The sequence below is a fragment of the Pogoniulus pusillus genome, chromosome 22, assembly GCF_015220805.1.
Source record: "Pogoniulus pusillus isolate bPogPus1 chromosome 22, bPogPus1.pri, whole genome shotgun sequence".
Classification (NCBI taxonomy): Eukaryota; Metazoa; Chordata; class Aves; order Piciformes; family Lybiidae; genus Pogoniulus; species Pogoniulus pusillus.
Window position 1 is genome coordinate 15,376,182 of NC_087285.1, and position 19,564 is coordinate 15,395,745.

General features: G+C 50.7%; 2 protein-coding genes across 15 annotated transcripts in view; one reads left to right on the forward strand and one right to left on the reverse strand.

Moving 5' to 3' along the window:
• Positions 1-2,781: 2,781 nt before the first annotated feature.
• Positions 2,782-11,848, reverse strand: ZNF346 (zinc finger protein 346). Of its 9 annotated transcripts, none has more exons than XR_010306432.1 (8): positions 11,738-11,848; positions 11,521-11,624; positions 11,336-11,431; positions 10,204-10,354; positions 8,918-9,157; positions 8,186-8,232; positions 6,362-6,455; positions 4,997-6,195 (listed from the first exon to the last, which is right to left on the reverse strand). XR_010306432.1 is itself a non-coding variant. In XM_064161891.1 (7 exons), the coding sequence occupies exons 1-7, from the start codon at positions 11,796-11,798 to the stop codon at positions 4,984-4,986; spliced, it is 852 nt and encodes a 283-aa protein (XP_064017961.1). In that variant the 5' UTR covers positions 11,799-11,848; the 3' UTR covers positions 2,782-4,983. The 9 variants fall into 9 exon arrangements, 6 of the variants coding, with proteins under 6 accessions (XP_064017961.1, XP_064017964.1, XP_064017960.1 ...); XR_010306431.1 differs by having other exon boundaries at positions 4,999-5,089; XR_010306433.1 differs by lacking the exon at positions 4,997-6,195 and adding an exon at positions 6,213-6,285.
• Positions 11,849-11,949: 101 nt separating this feature from the next.
• Positions 11,950-19,564, forward strand: part of UIMC1 (ubiquitin interaction motif containing 1) — a 38,971-nt gene continuing 31,356 nt past the window's right edge. For 3 of the 6 annotated variants that reach the window (XM_064161883.1, XM_064161887.1, XM_064161885.1), the window contains exons 1-2: positions 12,387-12,486; positions 16,544-16,701. In XM_064161883.1, the coding sequence (XP_064017953.1) occupies positions 16,552-16,701 (150 nt within the window). In that variant the 5' untranslated portion in view covers positions 12,387-12,486; positions 16,544-16,551. Of the gene's footprint in view, positions 12,487-13,066; positions 13,144-16,543; positions 16,702-19,564 lie in introns of those variants that run through there. The other 3 variants (XM_064161889.1, XM_064161888.1, XM_064161884.1) reach the window with 3 other exon arrangements.

Sequence of the window (19,564 nt, forward strand, 5' to 3'; positions counted from 1 at the left end):
CCACCGCCTGCCACCCGCTGCCGGCAGCACTGCCACAGGCTTCACCATGCCAGTGGCTCAACAACGGGGGATTGTGCCAGTACCCCATGCTGCAGGCACAACTCTGCCCTATGTTGTGGAGCAAAGGAGCACCCTCCTTTGCTGCCTCTGAACGCCCTAGCCCTGAGAGCAGCTCCCACCAGCTGTGGCAAGGGCACACGTGTTCACTGAGCTACAGAGAGTGGAGGTTCAAATGCAGTGGGGTGCCCAGGGAGTGAGTGCATCTGCAGCACTCCACAGATTGGGCAGCAATGGGGCTGGCATGGTGCAGGTGGCTCTGCCCCATCACAACTGAAGAGAGGTAACCCCCTGATCAGAGCCTTGGCCTTGCTTACATGTGCGGGGTTCTGTGGCAGTGAGCATGCACAAGGGGCTGGGCGCCAGGACACTGGGACTCCATCCTCCCGCCCCTGCCCCTTTCCCCAGGCAGTAAATCATCCCTGCTCCACTCATGAAAGGCCCGTGTATGCGCTGCCGGCGCAGGGAGTCTGCCTGGTGCCAACAATATTGCTCTTGGAAGGCAGCCGGGGCTGCGGGAACACAGCCGCCCCTTGTGCCTGGCCCCAGCGCTTGCCGCCACTCCCGCTGTGGTGGCACCTGCGGCCAGCAGGAGTGCGCGCGGCACAGTGGCTCCTGGGGGGGCTGGAGTCCAGGGGGCTCTTTCCTCATGGAAGTTTCTCTTGGCTCCCCCTGAACGGCTCTTGTTTGGGGCACAAGCTCTCAGCACCTCATATGTGCATGGGGCTCAAGGGCTGAGACCAAGCAAGCTCATTCCACGTGCTAGAGCTAAGTGAAGTCCTTTGTACTACAGGAGCAGGTCAGCCCCGGAACACAGGGATCCTGGGCTGTCCTAGCACGAGTGCTTCCAGCTCCATCCAGCCCCATCAGTCTTAACATATGACAGGTTCTAGCTTTTGCCACAACCTGCTGCCCCTGTAGCAGCAGGGATCTGCCTATGCAGGCAAGAGCCAAGCAGGAGGGGCAGGAAGCTCTGTAAGGACTGGGTCCTGTGCTAGAGGCAAGCAGCTGGTCTTATGGCACCAAGTTCTTGCCAGGCCTGTCTTGCTTGGCCATCCTTATCTCTGGCAGGGAGGGACCAGTGGAGCAACCTGTCCCAGTTAAGGTTTAACCAGGCAAAACTTGGCAAACACAAACCTACTGCTCCCTCGGGGAGCTGTGAACATGGGGCCCAACACAGGGGCTGTGGGACAGGAACACCAGGGCCCAGTCTTTGGCCAAGACCACAGCACAGGAGCACCCACAGATTCAGGCACTGTGGGCTAAGTTGAGAGCATGTGATACTGGAGCTGGCTTGGCAGCAAGAGTAGTGCCATGACTTGTCTCCATTGCAGCCCTGTCTTTCCTGCCCATCCCAGCTGTCCTGCATAGTACTGGGGCTGCAGCTGGCACAGGGTGCATGGGGGCAGGATGGGCAATGCTTCCCTTAGGGATACAGCAGATGCCATGTGCTGGGTTGCACACCATGGTGCCCATCTGTGGACTGAGCAAGCAGGAGCTTTGTCCACCAGCCCTGTCCTTCAGAGGGTATCAGTGGCCTCTCCTGGGAGCAGTGCAGCCACGGCAGGGGACTGTGAGGCAGGGATGGAGCCACCCCGGTGCTCCCAGCTCCTAATTGCAAGCTGGCGCCCTGGCCCTGCCTCCACATCTGCACCTGGTTTACTCTCTGGAGCCAGTGGGGCCACGAGGGATGGCAGTGGTTGAGGCTGCAGCCAGGGCTGTGTTCCCCCCAGCTGAGGGAGGTTCCTGGGGCCCATGCCCAAGTGCTGCTGGAGGAGGAACCAGCTCTTCAGACGGACAGGCTCCAGAGCTAGCTGCAGCACGGGCAGGGGACGCTGGCACCTCCGTGGCGGACTTGGCTGCTGGGTGGCTTCACACCCTGTGCCGTGCCTGCCAGTCCGGAAGGAGCTGACGCTCAGGCCGGCACAGGCAGCCAGAGCCCCGGCCTAGTGAAATGCTGCCTGCAGAGGCCCTGACAGGGAGGAGCAGCCTTGGGTAGCCCTGGCTGCAGCTGGGCAGCAGCGGTAGGCTGGTGGCACACTGGTGTCAGTGCACCGACTAGGGACTACGGGCAATGCTCCACCCTTGGCCTCCAACATGTGGATGGCTCTGGCCCCAGCCAGGCTCCAGCTACTCTCCTGTTATGCCTGAAGGTGCCCATGGGTGCTAGGTCCCCCAGGAGTAGTTCACCAGCAGGATGGGCTGACAAAAGAGTGGAGACACCACTGTCTTCAGAACCCATGCCTGGAACACAGGGATGGGGTTGCTGCTGACCTGCCCTGGGCACTGCAGCCCCAACAGGGGCAGGGCCACTTTGTTAGGAGTGCCACAGCACGCCTGCTGGCAGCCATGCTGCTGCTGGGGAAGGGGACATGCCAGGGGTACAGGCAGCCCCGTGGCCACCTTCTCTTCCCCTGCGCCTGACCTGGGGACCACCTGTGCCTCCAGATCTGAGAGGTGACAGACAGGTTGCAGGCCTGCTGTGAGAAGAGGAAGGGATCAGCAAGGGACAGGCAGGCATGCCACCCTGGTAGAGCTGTGCATCAGGGGAGGGATGATGCCCATCCCACTCAGCAGGATGAGAGCAGGGCCTCAAGGAAGGCAGATGGGAACACAAGTCTCCCGCCTCTCCCAAATATTTCAAAGGTGTCTGCATCCTGTTCTTTGCTTTGAAGTGTGGCAAAATCCCAGGAAGGGCTCTAACAGAAAGACAGCACCCAAAAATAGTAATAAACACTCTATTTGGAGAGCTTCACCTTAGGGGAACAGCAGATACACAAACACTGTGTACAGGGGAAGGCAGAACTGTCAGTACACAGACAGGCATGACTGGACTGGGCAGTGCTGGAAATGGATCCCTCTCTGGTGTCGATGTGCAGCACATCTAGCCAGCATCTGCCCTGGTACAGGACAAGAGCTAGGCAGCAGAGATCGGAGTTGGAGGCCATCCAGGGCTACCAGGCACACAATGCTTCCTTCAGTTTCCCAACTTTCTGGTTATTGATTGGCTCGCAAGGTTTAAGAATTCTCCTGCTGCAGAGGGAGTCTACAATTAGACCTCAGTAGTGGAACAAGGCTGGAAAACACTAGGAAGGCAAACCCAGACCAGCAGGAGCCTGTCCTAAGGGAAGATGGCAGATTCTGTACAGGGTGATGAAAAACAGCTCATGCACAGCCTAGGGCGGGGAAGGAAAGGCACTCACCCCAAGCACTGAGATTAGCAACCAGCTCCCTCTCTCCTTACATAACCTGACCAGTGCACACACTGGATTATGGAAGTGCCTCTACAGCCCAGCTCTCAGTCCTGTGAAGGCGTCAGCTGCTCCACTGGCACACAACGCTGGGGGTCAAGGGCCCGAGACTGCCCTCCAGCAGCTGCTGGGCCAACACATGGAGAGGCAGCAACTTGGCTCAGTCCACCTTGGCAGTGTGGTGTGCCCACAGCTGTCACCCACGCTCCTACCAGCCCCATTGGCCAGGGAAGTTCTCAGAGGGGCCACATTTGTGTCCTTCTGCCTCTTGGAAGAAAAGCAGCAGGATGTTTGCCACGGACTAGCAAGTTCTTGGCTCCACAGAGGCACGGATGCTGAGACAAAGCCCTGGGATGCTCAACTCAGAGCAATGGCACCAAACACAATGGATGCCAACCCAAGGCACACGGCTCTTGCAGTGGGCTAGCAGAGAACAGGCAATGCCTTAGCTTAAGGCAAAACATCTAAAGAGCTCATCCACAATGCACAGCAGATGCCTGCCCTTCCTTCCGGGTCCTCTTGTAACAGATCTAGTACATTAGCACCACGAAGAGACCATCAATCTTAATTCCTAGGCTTGAAACACAGAACAACCCTTCTCCAGGATGATACAAACGTGTGAGAACTTCGAAGAGAGGGGTTGGGCAAGTAGTGTCTAATGAAGCACTAATGAAGGCAGATTTCCAAAGATTTATAGCTAACGAGCAGCTAACGATTTCAGCAAGTTACACTACAGTTTTCTGCTGCATCTAAATTTATTTCTTTTCCCTTAAAACCCTCCTTCCCCAGAGTATTTTGGTGGCAGTAGGGAAAATGCTGTACTTCCATGCAGATCCCAACAGAATTAGGGATGACCTCACCCTTGCTCTACTTTCCTCTGCAGATCAAGATGCAGACCTCGGAGGTCTCTACTGCTGCCAAGTTTGTCTGAGATTGGTTTAAGTCACAGAGGGTAAAGACACACATGGTGAATGATCATGTACACCTGTTTCCATAGGAAACCAGGCTGAACAGTTATTTCCTTCCACACAGAAATCTTCAGAAGGATGAGCTGTCTGGAGAGCCAGGAACTCAAACCCTTCTCACAGCCCTCCACTCTCACCAAAAGCAGTTTGCACTTGTTAGACCCAAACAACCAGAAGCAATTCTGCACACAAACCTGACTAGGGGAGGCATGGAAGGAGAGGTCACGCTGGTTATTTCCTATTCTCTGGCCTGTACAAAGCTAGACAACCTGCACTGTGTCCCACATAAGCACTACCTGTTTTGATCTAGGAGCTCTCCTCCAGTAAAAGCCAGCTCTGAGCATGGGATGCTGGCTCTCCAGGTTCAGGAATCCATTCTTTGCTCTGGTGAGGGAGGAGGTGGCCACTACCAGCTTGTTGCCAAATCTTCCCTATACCAGATACACACCTCCTCTCACACTGCACCCACCTTCACAGAAAGCAATTACACAATGAGAACTACTCTAAGGGAGTGAAATATTTGCTGTCTAGCAAGTCTCTTCCAGCTGGATCCTTTTTCTGATAGATTCAGTCTCCATCCTGCTCAACGGGTGCATACAGGAGGGCAGGGCTTTGCTTATCCAGAGGGATAATGAAACCGTTGTGGGCTGGCAAAGGATGTGTGTTCTTGGGCCACCAACAACTCCAAGAACGGTGCTGCAACTCTTGCTCTAGAAGTCTTGGCTGAAATAACTGTAGCCTCCTGGGGCAGTTGATTCTTCCCGGACATACTGCTGTGGTGGGAATGATCCAACAACTGGCACTGCTCCTGGCATCCTGGACAGTGAAGGGAGCAAGAGGAGGAGAAGGGGAAAAAAAAAAGGCAACGTCAGAAGTGCCCTGAAATGTGCCAACTGCAATCACTGCTCAGCAGGCATGGCTGTCAGTGGAGCAACAGCCTGCCGTAGCCAACTCAACAACTTGCCAGAAAACCTTCCAAGTGCATCCTTGTCCTCTATGCCTGTGTGTAAACAGACACCTTTAGTGTGGCAGAATTAGCTATTGTGTAGCTCAAAGAAGATTAAACAGCTTTCATTACAAAGCAAGTGTCCTGGCTCTCCTCAGACTGCAGAAACTGGCCTGGAACAGGACTGAGTGACTGAAACCAGAAGCAGCTTTCTGGAAGGGAGTTGTGTGGCTACAAAAACTCAGACAACACCTCTGTCCTTGAAGTGGCTATGTATGGGTGTGCGTTGGGAACATCCTCAATGTTATTGTTCTATAATAGGATACTTTCTGTTGTGATTTGATTGTGCTGCTAAAGAGCTGAAACTTTCTTGAGATGCCAGATGGAGCATATGTGTCTTCCAGTCAAGTATTCCAAAGAGCCAAGGGAGCATGGGGCTGTTATTCCACAGATAAGGCAACAACAGATCCCAGTTTTCCTCCTGTCCTCTCTGGGAAATTTTGCCAGGAGTATGTCTTTACTTCAAGGCAGGGTTTCCTAATACCTTTCTTCTAAGAAGCTCCATAACCAGGCCAGGCTCATTACTGAGCTTCTTTTAGTGAAAGCTTTCAAATCAGGGATCTGAACCTTGACTGTCCAGAACAATTATTTTTGGATTCATAACACATGCAGGGGATGCCATTATTTAACTTACCAGCCGTGAGAGCATGTTCAGGAATACACTTAGGTTTCCAGTGGGTGCTGATTACATGCCAAATTTTAAGACCAGTAACCACACGAGAGATTAGAATGGCAAGATCTCCGCTGAGCCAGTCTTTAATTAAATTAAAATCTCGGTTGTTAGCGAAATCGTGTTTAGTAAGTGTGGGGCCGAGCTGCACTGCGAAGATCCAGGCTGAGCGGAGCGATCAAGAACCGAAATCAAGCGCAGGGCCCTTCTAGTTCAGCAGCATCCCGAAGCTGCCTGCAGAGGGAGCTGCAGGAACGGATCGGCGTCAGGACACAGCCATCAAGCTCACACCAACCCTGTTCTGCTTGCAAGCCAGCTGCAAATACGCCTTCAGAACTGCATTTTAAGTAATATTTAAGCTGCCATTCGAAAAGAGAGGCTGTAAAGACGCTAAGACGCCAACGTTACTTACTGATTCTTGTGTTTGAAGCCACTGATGTGAGCTTGGTACTGCTCTATGGAGTTCAGCACTATGTTACATGTGCTGCAGGGGTACCCCTTCCCAGCTGAAATAGACATCAATGTTAGCATACAGAGCTAGCCAACAACGTGGTGCCTGAAGCAGAAACAAGTGAGATAATCAATCACTTGATGTGTTAAACAGCCTCTGAACAAAGACAAATAGCAAGTCAACAGCCTGACCAGGCAGGGAGGTCACAGAATCCCACTACCCTACTGGGTATCAGCCAGTCATTGGAAGGGGATTACTAAGCCAGAAAAGCTTTACCAGTCAGAACATAGGTTTGTTTACCTATAAACACAAAGACATATTTCCTGTAAACATTTCACAGTATCAGATATAGTAAAAGTCTCAGCATTCAGAGGTGCTGTGGTGCCTTTACTGCTCCATTTCTTTCCTACGTTTGCACTTCTCCTCGATCTGTACTTCTCAGAACAGAAGGGAGATACATACTTTATAAGCTTAAAGTATTTAAATAAAAAAACTAATCAAGTCAGAGGAGATTGCAAAAAAAAAATGTCCAGCTGCACAATGCAGCATTCTGCTAAGCCCTGCCAAGGTGCCAACTGAGAACGTTAAGCTCTACCGTTGAGCAGTTTGGTTACAGTCAGTGTATCAGTTAACTGAAGAAAAACAAAAGTTTCCAACAACGGTTGTACTAAACAGATCAATGGTTCTGTGTAACATGATGACTCCATCTGCAATGAAAGCTCAGGAGGTTGCAGATACCAAACAGGCAAGCATGGCAGCACAGCTCAGCACAAACAGTCTCTAGCAAGGGAAGATCCCAGCAGTTGTCCTCAAGACACTAAGCGCTCCTGATTTTGTCTCCCTGGGAGTCTCACAAAGAAAACATTTCCTTAAAGTGAAAGAGGAGACTCACCCCAGGGGAGCAGAGCAGCATAATCACAGAGTGAGAAGCACATGACATAGCAGACACCTCCTCACCCAGCTGCTGCACCTCAGTGAATTCAGACTAGTGGGATATTCAATTCTCAAAACTGAACTAGACCTGGGCAGCAGAGGCCAGAGGAACCCTTACGACCCTTATATCTGCCTCCCTGTATGAGTGAGGTTGAGATCTCTCTGTATCAAATTCACCAAACAGCTCAAAGTTCTCTAAACTACACTCCCATATCCCAAACCAGTAGCTGCTAGAGGAGCTGTAAGCAGACAAACACCTCAGCGTTGCACTATACAGAACACATTTTTACCTGCTGCCACACAGATCCCAAGCAAAGAGAAGTTTAGGGACAGGCATGGCTGTCAGAACAGAGAGACAAGCAGCAAGAAAAGAAACATCCTTGACTGCAGCCCATCACATCCAAACAGTCCCCAACCACTACCCAGGCTCAGAAACTTCACCTGAACATCTTAAGCGCCTTGGCAATGTGTTGTGGGCACTCTGGTTTTGCTGGCACTTCACAGGAGACATTGATCACAGGCAAAGACACAGCCACTTACCCAGCCTGCCTGGGCTAGGGCTCCTACCACTGTCACACCAAAGAGAAACTATTCATCAGACCCCTCTAATTAGGTACTGAGCAGATGGGTAATGTGAGATACCAAGCACCTTTTCCATCTCCCACATGACTACACAATGTGGGAGAGAATATTACCGAGATAATTGAGCTTCATTTCTTGTAAGTGCTACCGGTATCTAAAGGTGGCCTGCAAAGAATTAGAATAATTAATCTTCTGCTTGTGTGGGCTTTTATGACAGAGAACGAAGCCCTTGAAGAAGATTTTAAGATGATTTGTCTGCTTATTATTTACCTCAAGTATCCAGCAGGTACTAGACTTCCTGGTCCAACAGAAGGCTGCTGGGGGGAACAAGGGAGTTTACTGTGAGCTCCTAATGCATTTGCTGGACTCTAAGGGCTTTCATCACACAGAAGTGCTCATAAGCAGCAGATCATAAACCAAATGAATTTTAACTGTCTGCCTGAAGTTCCTCCTTAATAGTCTTTTTTTTTTTACTCCCCCTACATTCCTGTTTGCTCCAGAGAGAGCTGCATTAGTTTATCAGATGGAAGTGCCCACACAGAGGCAGAAAAGCATTCAGGGAGAAATCTTTCTGGCTTTCATGTGCTTTGAAGCAGCACGTGCAATTAAACCTGTTTCTTCCATCTTTGGCTAGTCCACTCCAAAGACATCAAATGCCACTTTTATCTTTCCATTTTGGATGCAATTACCTAGTTAGAAACAGTCCTGGCCAAAATTCCTGGATTATCTGCCCAGAGAATAAGAAGGATACATCCCCAATTAGACAATACTGCAAAGTAGAGCCCAAAGCTTGTCACAAGTTAACTACAGCCTGAAATCTCTCTTGCTGTTGGGAGTTACATCAACCAAATCAATCTTACAGTGCATAATCAAGATCCTCATCACCAATTCTCCCCTGCTCCCTCAGCATGGACTCTCTCATCCGAAGACCTGCCAGACACATACCATTGCTCTCCCATTCAGCTCTTCAGCTATTTATTAGCCTGCTTCCTGAAAACTCACCCATGAAGGACGCTGCTGGTGCATCAGGGGTTCGACCATAGTGTGCCATCAGCTTGTGTTTGGTCTCTTGCTTTCTGTGCTTCTTGCCTACATAATGTTGTTTTGCCATAAGGGGATTGTTGAAAGTGGCATGGCAGAGGGTACAGAACTTGTCCGGATCAGTAATGTCTTTGTTCTCTTCATTAGAGGACACAGTAGAGGTGGAGAGGGTGGCAGGATGCTTCTGTGGGGGCACTGGTTCTGTAGGAGGAATCCAAACTCTTGGTCAGTCACAGAACTCAGAAATAGAAAACAGTCACTTTATTTCTCTAAAATCCACATAAAAAAAAACCAACAAAAAATAACCCACTACACCTAAATCCCAAACCTAGACAGAGAATGTAGGTCACCTAGACAAATTGTTTCTACCTCTTCCCTTAACTCTGCAGAACTGAAAGGCATGTAATGAGACAAGTAAAAGTAGCCCAGAAAAAAAAATTCAAGGGTTAAAAAATAAAAGTTGAGCTGCATTGTTCTCTTTAACATAAGCATGACCCTATCCAAGAAACATTGGGCATAAATGAGCTTCCACCTACTATTATCATCAGCTGGCTAGAACACAGGTACAAGACCCCATGCACCAAAGGTAAATGGGTTTCTGGAACAAATGTGCAGCACAGAACTTGATCCTGAACCAAAGTCATGAGGAGTCTTGCCTAAGAAATAGCTCAAAAATGGGACTAGGTCCGGGGCAGTGAATCCAGTCCCTGCCTGGAAGATCACAGCTCAGAGCTAACACAAGCTGCCATCCTCAGGCACACTCAAAAGCTGTATTTTCACTCTGTCCTGACCTGCTACGGCACCCCACACTCTTGACTGCTCCTACTTGCCTTAAGGAGTCTCTGTCCCCACTCACTGGGCCTTTCCATCTGCTAGAAAAGGGATGAGACACACAGAGGAAGCTGCACTGCGTCAGAGCTGAGGCCTGCCAGGACTGCATGTCATTGTAAGAAAGGTCAATGGTAGTGCCATGGGAAAAGCACAAGGTCAAGATAGATACACATGGATGCTTCCCAGCTATGCTCTCCCAGTTCCCATCTATCTGCAGCTCACAACTCACTGAACCTCAGAGGCTGCACTTTTGCAGTTGAGCAGGCCTAATGAATCTGGTGCTGGCTTACTCTGTGTTGCAGAAGAGTGCAGGCACCCTCATATGAACTTATACTTGGGGCCCAGTGAGCCTTTCAGCTTTTTTATTGCTTGAGCAGCCCCTAGGTACAACACAAAAGCAATGCAGACAGTCATACCTTCCACTTTGGAGGACTGCTGCTTCATGTTCTTAGCATGGGTCTTGCCCAAGTAGTGAGATGTTGCCACAGCTGGAGAGGAAAAGGTCATGTTGCAGATGGGACAACACTTGTTCCTGTCTTCCCCATTGCTGCCTTCCTGCTTGCTGTCCTGTGGACACAGAATCACAGGGTGGTTGGAGTTTGGGAGTAACCTCTGCAGGTCACCTCATCCAACCTTGCCAGGAGAAGAAACAGTAAGGCATAGGGGTCTAAGACAAACAAGGTAAACAGAGACATTCTATTATTAAGTTGCAGTAGTGTGACCAAGCAGATTTCCATGATGCAGCATCAAGGTCTCCCTCACCAGCTTACTTTTTTTAAGCTGTTAGGGAACCATTCCAGGCAGAGGGGCAGCCCTGGCCCGTTTGGGTTAAGGACAAGGTTAAGTGTGTGGCTGCCAGAATTAGAATAGGCAGCCTTTTACTCTGCAAGGTGTGAACCTAGCACCGCAAACGTCTCTATCAGCTGGGTCATCTGCAACGTGATGCCAGTGGAGCAGGCAGCAGCAGCTCTAAGCCCAGCACTATGTGTAAAGGCATCTGCCTTTATCCCCCACCACAAATGCCGGAGAATAAGGGATTAAAGCTGAAGCAATCATAACAGTAAAATCTGTTTCCCAAATGAGTCATGGGGCAGACAGATGGCCAAGTGGAATGTGGTGCCTTTACTGACCAACAGGCTCCAGTCACTGGATGAGGAAACTTACAACAACTTTAAAGAAGAATTGCTCTAGGAAAATAATTCCTGTAGCCAGCCAACCCAACGTGCTCTCAGTGGCTGCAAAGGTTATGCAATGCTAGCGCTGACAAGCTGTCACTCATTCGTTTTTCCCCGTTCAAACAAGACTATCAACAAAAGCAATGTCCATTTCTCTAAAGGGGGATGACACTCTCACCTACGCTGTTTGAATGGGAAGAGCAGCAGGAGCCGTGCTCGCTGAGACACGGCCTTGGCAACATGCCTATCTTCAAGCTCCTCGGCCCTTTCTGAGCGTGTTTCCTTCATCAATTTTCAAGGGTGCCCAGGCCACACAACAGCAGGCCCTGCTTGTTGGTACTTGCACCTGAAGAGCTCTATGCTCTCCTCTCACCTGCTTCACATCCAGCTTCATCTTCTTCCCGTGGGCGAGCTCCTCTCCGCCGTGGATGGACAGGTACCGCCTCACCTTGTTGGCGTGCTTCTTGCTCTGGAGAAAGCAGAGAGAAACCCGCCGGCCCCGCCGCTCAGCACCCCGCGGTGCCCGGCGGCGGGCGGCGGCGGCTCCCCGCTTCCTACCTGGTAGTGGGCCAGCCTCTGGGACTCGGAGATGAGCAGGGCGCTGCACACCTTGCACTGGGCCTCGGTGAAGATGTGCCCGTTCTCCCGGATCAGGCGGTCCACTGCGAGGCGGAGAGGAGTCACACGACCGGGCCGCCAGCATCCGGGCCGAGCCGTGCTGCGCCTCGCAGACGCCGGAGAGTGCTCCCCCCGCCCTCGCCCCCCTCCTCCTCACCTGCCTCCTTGCCCACCGGCAGCCCAGCGGCGTCCCCGTTGCTACCGGCCGCGTCCGCCATCGCCGCCAGCCCCGCCCCGCGCTCCGCCGTTCTCGCGAGCGCCGCTCACGCGCCCCTCCCTGCATCCCCCGCGCCCGGCAGCGGCGGGGCGGCCCCCGCGAGAGCCCGCGCCGAGGGGGCTCTGGCCGCCATGTCGGTTGTGGGCAGGGCGGAGAGGAAGCTGCGGCTTCCCCGGGCGTCGCTGGCAGCCCCGCGGGGCTTGGGCTTTGCGGGTGTCGTTGCTGCACTGACAGCACTAAGCGCAGGGGTAACCCTGGAGGCACCGACTCTCTGTAGGCAGGGGCTCTGAAGTCTCGCCAAAGCATGCTTCTTCTCTCCGGAAAAACCGGCTCTCGCCATCTATCCGTAGCGCCCGTGCCTGGGCGGAGAAAAGCCTCAGCACCTGCAGCCGCGCCTCAGAACGCGGTGCGGGGCACACCGCCTGCCAGCCTGCCCGCCCGCGACATGGCGCCGCCCGCCTCACCGCCCCACCAGCCATGTGATGCGCTGTGAGGTCGCCGCTGCCGCCATCTTAGCTGAGGGCAATGAGGCCTCCGCCGCCAACTTGACTGCGGGTGAGAGACCCGCCGACCGGGGCCGACGCAGCGGGGCGGCCCAGTGGGGAGGCAGCGGCACCGCCGCCGCCTGTGGCCGCGCAACGGGGCGGCCCGGCGGGGGCGGGGCGCCGGCCGCAAGAGGCCCGGGCCCGGTGAGTATCTGTGCCCTTCGGGGCCTGGCGCACCATTCCGCGCCGGGCCCGCTGCCCCGGGGCTCGCCTAGGGCTTCTGGGACTGGGCGCTGAACTCCCTCGCCCGTGGCCGTTCCTTCTCCTGGGGCTGCGCCAGGGCCAACTCCCACTAGTCATGCCCACCGGCTCCCGCCCCAGGTGGTCCCGGTACCTGCCCGCTCCCGCACCAGCCCCGACCCCCGGGGGAGGAGGGACACTCCACTCTCACGCCCCTCAATAGCTGTACTTCAGCCCCTCGTCCTCGAGGGGACCCTTCTTCTGTGCCCTTTGCCCTGGGGCCATCTTAGTGCTCCTTTTCTGGGGCGGTCCCCTGGGGAGAGCACCCCAAACACAATCCTTCAGAGCCCTCCCCGTGCCCCAGCCCCGGAGACATCTCTCCAGGATAGTCTCTGGCGGCAGTTCCTGCCCCTCTTGTTTCCCCCTGCCAGGGCTGGCTTCTTTTCCAGAGGCTCCCCGCTCTTTGATTTGCCCCATCTCTCCTGGGACCCTCTCCATGTTTCCTTCCCACGTAGATGCTTGTCGAGTTGCCTAGATCCCCACCATTGTCAGCCCAGTTCTCGTCTCCCTGCAGAGCCCTCTATGCCTGAAAGCATTTGATTGGGAAGGGGAGGACCTCGGGTAGGTGCCGGGGAGAGGGTTGCTCTCCCACCATGCGGAGCCTGTTCCTGGAGGAGGGAGTGATGCTGCGTGCGGGACTTGCTTGTGCTGGACTAGACAAGCTGAGCAGTTAGCATCTCCCGCAGAGCTCAGCAGCATTTGCAGATGCACAGCGCTTTAGCGTACGTGGCCTCTGCGGTCCCCGTGTCCCTTCTTGTGAAGAGACAGCTCTATAAACGGATCGATACTGTAAACAGTTCCTCTCTCCCTGCGGTGCTGTGAGCCCTCGTGTCCTGCTGGGCACAGAGCATCAGCTGGCCCCTGCGTGCTGGGTCGAGCAGGGGGTCCAGGGATGATAGTTCCAGGGAGGCAGGCGATGCTGTGTGCCTGGATGCTGAGCCCCTTTGCTGTGCTGCCGGGGAGCTTTGTGCCTTTTCTTCCTGAGGTGGGGGGAGTTGTTTACAGAGTGGTAGCCTGTGTCTCAAAAGGCTCAGAAACTCATCCGGGGATGAGAGTCATTCATTTTTGGCTTCATTTTCAAGCATTTTTCAAGCTGTCACAGCTTGGCAGGTCTGTAGCTGCAGTGTCAAGATTTAGAATTATTCTGTTGGTAATTGCTTTCTGATTCATCAAAATGATAGATGAGAGGGAAAATGACAAATAATCATAAGTTGGGGATCTTCAAGGATATCCCTAAAAATGTGACTGGAGAAGCGTGGCATGTGCGAGGCCCCTTGTCAGGAGGTCACCTTTGCTGTCAGAGCATTTACAAAGAAATGCTCTTAAATTCAAAGCTGGGAAAAAAACTGAATAACTGGAAAACAAGTCTGGGAGCCAAACTGCAAAGGTAGTTTTAGATAATTCAGTCTTTGGCCTATTTTGCTGAGCCTAAAAGCAGGTATCATCACCTCAGGTACTAGCAACTGGACCTTCCAAGTGCTAAAAGCTCTTCTGTGCTTAACTTTGCTTAGTGAAGAGAGGGGGATGTACTCTAATGCTTGTTTTCTTCCCTCAGCTGTACCAGCTTGTCTATTAAAAGCTATTACTGCTCTCCTACTCATAGCCTCAGACAAGCACAGCTAGAAGTGATCTCTTACTTGTCTTGTTCCCTTAGTTACATTTACAGAGACTTGCTTTGCCACAAGTCCCTTCATTTTCAGAAGCGTTGTGGGAGTTGTGTGGTTACATCTCTTACATCTTTTTTTTCCCCCCCTTTCCTTTAAATGTTGAAGGTAGGTGACTCATCATAACTCCAGCTGATATTTTTCAGTGATCTCTTATTTAGCACAGTGCAGCAAGCAGAAGATGTATCGCAGAGTCAGAGGAGAGCTAGCGATGCCAGCATGGATTTGAAAAACAAGGCAGCATGGCAGTTGCTTGCTTCTATTTGCTCTTCTTTCAGTAGTAAAAAGATCTACAGGCTGCCTTCAAAAACAGTGACCTTGCATAGGCTCACTTACTGCAGGCATGAGCCTTCCCAGTGCTCATCCCAAACACTTGTCTGTGTAAGTGTTCTTCTTCTGATAAAGGAACCTTCCGCACCACGATGGATGCCCTTTGTGGTGGCAGTTGGGTGTGAGGCTTGGTTCATCTCACTGGGCAGAATGTAAAGAGACCATCAGGAGCAAAAGATAAAATAAGTAGGAAGCATAATGAGGATATTCCAACAAGACCTGAGTTCAGCTCAGCTGGAGCTTTGTTTTGTAAGAGTCAGTGCTTTTAACAAAAACTGTGCTTGTTTTTATTTCTCCTTGTTAAACAGATAAATGTTTGTGGACTGCAGTGGTCGTTGCAGTCAGTTCTGGAGTTGTGCATGCCCTTTGTACGATACGCTGTCTTCAGAGAGCTCAGCAAACCTTCAGTTCAAATCATGACTCATCAGGGTAATCGTCTTTGTCTCTAGGCATGTGCGTGCATGAATTTGCAGAGGAAGGAAGGCAGAGAGGCTAGGGTAGCTTTTGAAGGCTGCAGGTAGTAGTGTTTTTCTCAGCCTCACCTTGCTGCCTCGGACTGTAGATGGAGCAGTGCACTGCTGTTTGTATCGCTGATGGGGATTTCAGACTTCTTGCTCATCGGTATTTCTACACATAGTGTCTATTTGAAGTTTTATGGTGTTACAGAGAAGGGTTCCACACTATTTTGGGTAATAGAGCATCTTTGTTGCATCTTCTGCTACTCTTACTTCAGATAGAGGCAGCACATTTGAGCTATTTCAGTGTAAGGCAGAAGGATCCTGTGGAAGGACACTGGTCTAGGAACTGGCCAAACTGACTTGCATTTCCAGCTCTGCCATCCTCTCATGTGTAGCAAGAGGCTTGTTGCTAACCGTTCTGCATATGTTTAATTCTATCTTAAGCAGAGCTGGTCGTTCTGAGCCTGCTTTATAAGGCTCTTTTAGATTACAGTTCAGGAAGCTTTGAATGTTGCTACTTGCCAAACAGCAAACAGACAGGAAAGGGTGGTTTAACTCTGTGCCATCCCGCTGCTCTTGTTCCCTGAGATCTCCTCCTCATCCTCTCAGCTGAGTCTTTTTTGATCCAAGCAGCTAATGCTTGCTGTGCATCTCTCCAGCAGTCTGTGGGCTGCCAAGGAAAGGAGATGCTGAAGTACTAGCTTGCATTGTGTGGGCACCTGCCCTCAATTGTGCTGTTCATAGAGCACTCAGGTTTGCACTAATAATGCTCAGCAGGTTCCTCCCTGCTTGTCAAGTGCCTTCTTTAGTACAAATGGTTTGGGCATGTCTGTGCAGAGGGCTTCCGGAGGCTGATGCTCATTGAGAAACCCAGACTGCAGATAAACTTGTCTTGTTTCCAGCCTGCCGCTGCCGGCGTTTTCCCTCTTTGTAGTGCTGCTGCAACCTTCCACCAGGCTGCTGCGCCGAGAGCAAAACAGCTTTGTTTGGGGAACATGCCTCATTCCCTTGCTTTGTTGTATGTAAAATCTGACAAATTGTCGTGCTGTGGTGGCTTCCTCTTCTGGTATGCAAGTTTCAGCTTGATTTGCTGCCACAGCCCTGGTATGCTCTGCACCAGGACAGTGGAGGTGTGGGGCCGAGGTGGGGGTGTTTGGAGCTGTGTTGGAGCGCAGGAGACCAGCCGTGAAGCGATGCTTTGGGGGGAGTTTGCTGATGAGCTTCAAGAGGAAGTCTTATTGCTTTGGTGCAAGGGCATTCAGAGTAGCTTTGGTCTGCGTTGCTGTTCCCCTGAAACCTCTTTGTAGCAATCAACTATAATAAAGTATTCTTAACTAGATGAGTGGTGACTAGTACATGTGGCTCCCAGTAATGCTAAATCCACCACGCTTCGTAATAAGGTTCTAATGCCTGGGGTATTTTGCCTAAAAATAGTGAAAAAAGGATGACTGTTAGGGGAAATCTAAATCAGAAGGAAACAAATGGCTTTTAATCTATCCCTCTGTTTAGAGTGAAGGATGCCAAGAAAGAAGAAGCCCACGGAGGGCTTGGACTCACGAGGTCAGGATGGGGAGGAAGAGGAGGAGGAGAAGAGGAACCTCACCAGTGCCAAGAAGAAGCGCAGTTTTGTGGATGCATTTATTGTTATATCCGACAGTGACGGAGAGGTCAGTGGTCAGCTCGTGGTGCAAGGAGCCTGTGCTGGGCCCTCAGCACCCCATGCTGTATGTGCTGGGGTCAGGCTTTGTGCAGAGTGTCTTATACCTCTCCCTTTCTTACATATGAGCTGAATCAAATCCTGTTTGACTAGGAAATGAATGGTGTGCTTCGTGAGGGTGAGTTATGCGTCTGGGATTTGATAACCAAATCCTCTCAGAACTGAATGTGAAACGTAATTTAAAAGTAACCTTTCCTCAATCCCTTTACAAATCTTCTTTTTTCATAATTTTTATTTGATTGATTTCCAGCTAAACCATAGAAACATGAGTCTGTATTATGTGCAAATAGAAAATGACTCTGAACACAAGCTTGTGAGTGGCTTAGGCACAGCTGGTGTCTGGTAAACTGATCCTGAACTAGAGAAGCCTGCATTTGTAACTTGCTTCCATAGGGTGTCAAGGTGAGCTGTGGTAAGGATGTGGCTGGCTAAGACAAAGGTTCCAATCTCTGATCCCTTTCCAAACACCAGCCTTACCCTGAAAGGCTGAAATGTCTGTGTCTGTTACACTGATGTCAGGATGAGTGCAGGAAGTCCTGCTGGGGGCAGAACCCAGAGCCTTGAGAATCTGTCTTCGACTGAGTGAGGTGCATGAGAGAAAATTATTACAATTGATATTTTTAGGTATGATCTTTAAGGCTTTGCTCTGTCTTGTCAGTGATTGGGGATCCTAAGCTGCTTTCTGTAATTCCGCCATTTTCAAAAGCATTTCATTTCATTCTCAAGCTGTAGATCTTAAATCAAGTCCCTTTTGCTCCCACATCTGCAGCATGCTTCTCCACAATAAGGCGATTATCTTGTGAGGAGGGGAAAAGCTCTAGAAATAAACAGTAAAAAGCTGTAGGGCAAATGATATTTGATGTTTTTTTTCTTCTCGTTGTCTGAGTTCTTTCCCATTGGGAAATTCCCTGAAAGAAATGGAACATATGGCAGTAATAGTTCAGTGGGGTTAAACCCTTAGCTCTGCAATATGCTAAGTTAACTTCAGATGTCTGCTGCATCACTGGCCTTTATTGTGAAACCTATAAGGGAAAAAAGAAATCAGCAGCTATAAGAGCTGCTGCAGTACATAAAAGATCAGGACCTGTTATTGTCTGCAATTATTCATCTCAATGTGCATGTATCTGAAAAAGAGGAAACAAATGTCTCTTAAAACACATCTATAAAAAGGTTAGGCTCCCTGACTGTTCTGTAAGTTTGTCTATAAACAATAAATTCTGATGGCATAATCGGTCATATTACAGAAAAGGATATGCTCAGAGAGGCCGTTAAAGAGCCAATTAGGTTCTGTTTAAGTGACAACAGTTCAGTCAGTTGAATGAGTGGATTTATTCAGTTCAGTCTCTTTCTTTCTGTGAGTCATCAGCTTCCAGATCCAGTGCCACAGTCTCTCGTCGTGTTGTTTTCTGCAAAATCAAACCCAAAAATGTGATTTACTTAGGATCTCAAAAAAATAACTGTCTGGCTTCTGTAACTGTCTCAACTCTTCAGTGTACATCAAGTTGAATTTCAATTCCAAATCTTGTATCTGTTGTTCTTGCTTTAGTAAGACCTTGTTAGGTGTTCAAGAAGAGGTGTGGGAAGCTCAGATCAATAGCAATTTTAGAGAACAATACATTCTCAATTAATCTTGCATCTGTTAGGACATGGTTCCTTATGAATCAAAAGCTACAAGGACAATTTGGGCATCATTGATTCGATGGCTTTCTTCCTTGGCAGTCTCTTGGCAGGTATCTATAGAACAAGTCCCTAGTTCTGCTTCCAGACCAGCAGATCTTGTAGCAGCTGCACCTGGAAAGCCTCCAGCTTCTCACTTTTGATGATCTTTGGCAGACTGCCTCTCCCAGGAATTTTTCAGTCATGCTGGATTATCAAGCTCATCCATGTTATTTTGCCAAGTTTTCTTTCTTTTCTCATGTCTGTGCTGTGGCATCTGCAGAGCTGCATCAGAGGAATTTTTCTGGACATGGGGCTTTCTGGTCTCTGCTATATATAATCCTGGATTCAGAGAACACTTAGCTCTTTTGGGGGAGGGTTGGACAGCATAAAAACAGTCTCTCTGGCTTTGTGGAAACAAGAGGAGATGACCATCTTCTTGAAGATTGTGTCTCTGAAAATGTAGACATGATGAGTGAGCAAAGTGGGTTTTGTCTCCCCTGAGTGTTTAAATCCTGTGGGGAATTGATTGCCCATGCCAGGAGATGGGTGGTCATTCACAAAGTCACAACGTTTCAAGTAGCGCCCAGTGGTGCTCTCTCCAAGCACAGCAGATCCTGCTCTGTCTCATCAGCCTCCTCTTGTGCTATCATTTGTTACAAGGAAGAAGGGACAGACCTCCATAGCAATGTCAACTGATGCTACAGGGGAGATGTTGGTTTGGTAGAAGGAGGGAGGTATTTGGGCTTCAGTACCCGGCCATTGGCCTCCCCTGTTCTCCCATAAGCCGTGACAGTGGGCACTTGCCTTGGGACCAGGCATGGCCTCAGGGACATCTTGCTGTGGAGAAGATGGTGCTGGAAGTTTCACTACTAGGATGGCAGTTCCTGCCTTGCAAGTGAAGCAAAGCCTCGTGGGAGTGCCACTGCAGCAGCACGCTGTCTCCATGGGCTCTGCTGTGGTACCGAGGGACCTGATGCCTCCAGTTCCCAGAGGAGGATGCATTCAGTGTGCTCTCAAGGAGGCTCCACAGCTCTGCTGTGCTCACTCCTTGGAAATCAGGCTGGTCTGTATCCAGATTCCTCACACCCCAGTAAAAGCCTTTTTTTCTGCAGAGGTTTCCCTCCTATGTGTCAGGAACTGCGCATCTGGCACGG

Bases quoted from the DNA above. Each gene is read 5' to 3' on its own strand.
- ZNF346 (XM_064161890.1), bottom strand. From the start codon at position 11,798: ATGGCGGACGCGGCCGGTAGCAACGGGGACGCCGCTGGGCTGCCGGTG. The intron at 11,625-11,737 runs GTGAGGAGGAGG...TCCGCCTCGCAG, and splicing joins GCCGGTGGGCAAGGAGGCAG to TGGACCGCCTGATCCGGGAG. The intron at 9,158-10,203 runs GTATGACTGTCT...TTCCTCCTACAG, and splicing joins GCAGTCCTCCAAAGTGGAAG to AACCAGTGCCCCCACAGAAG.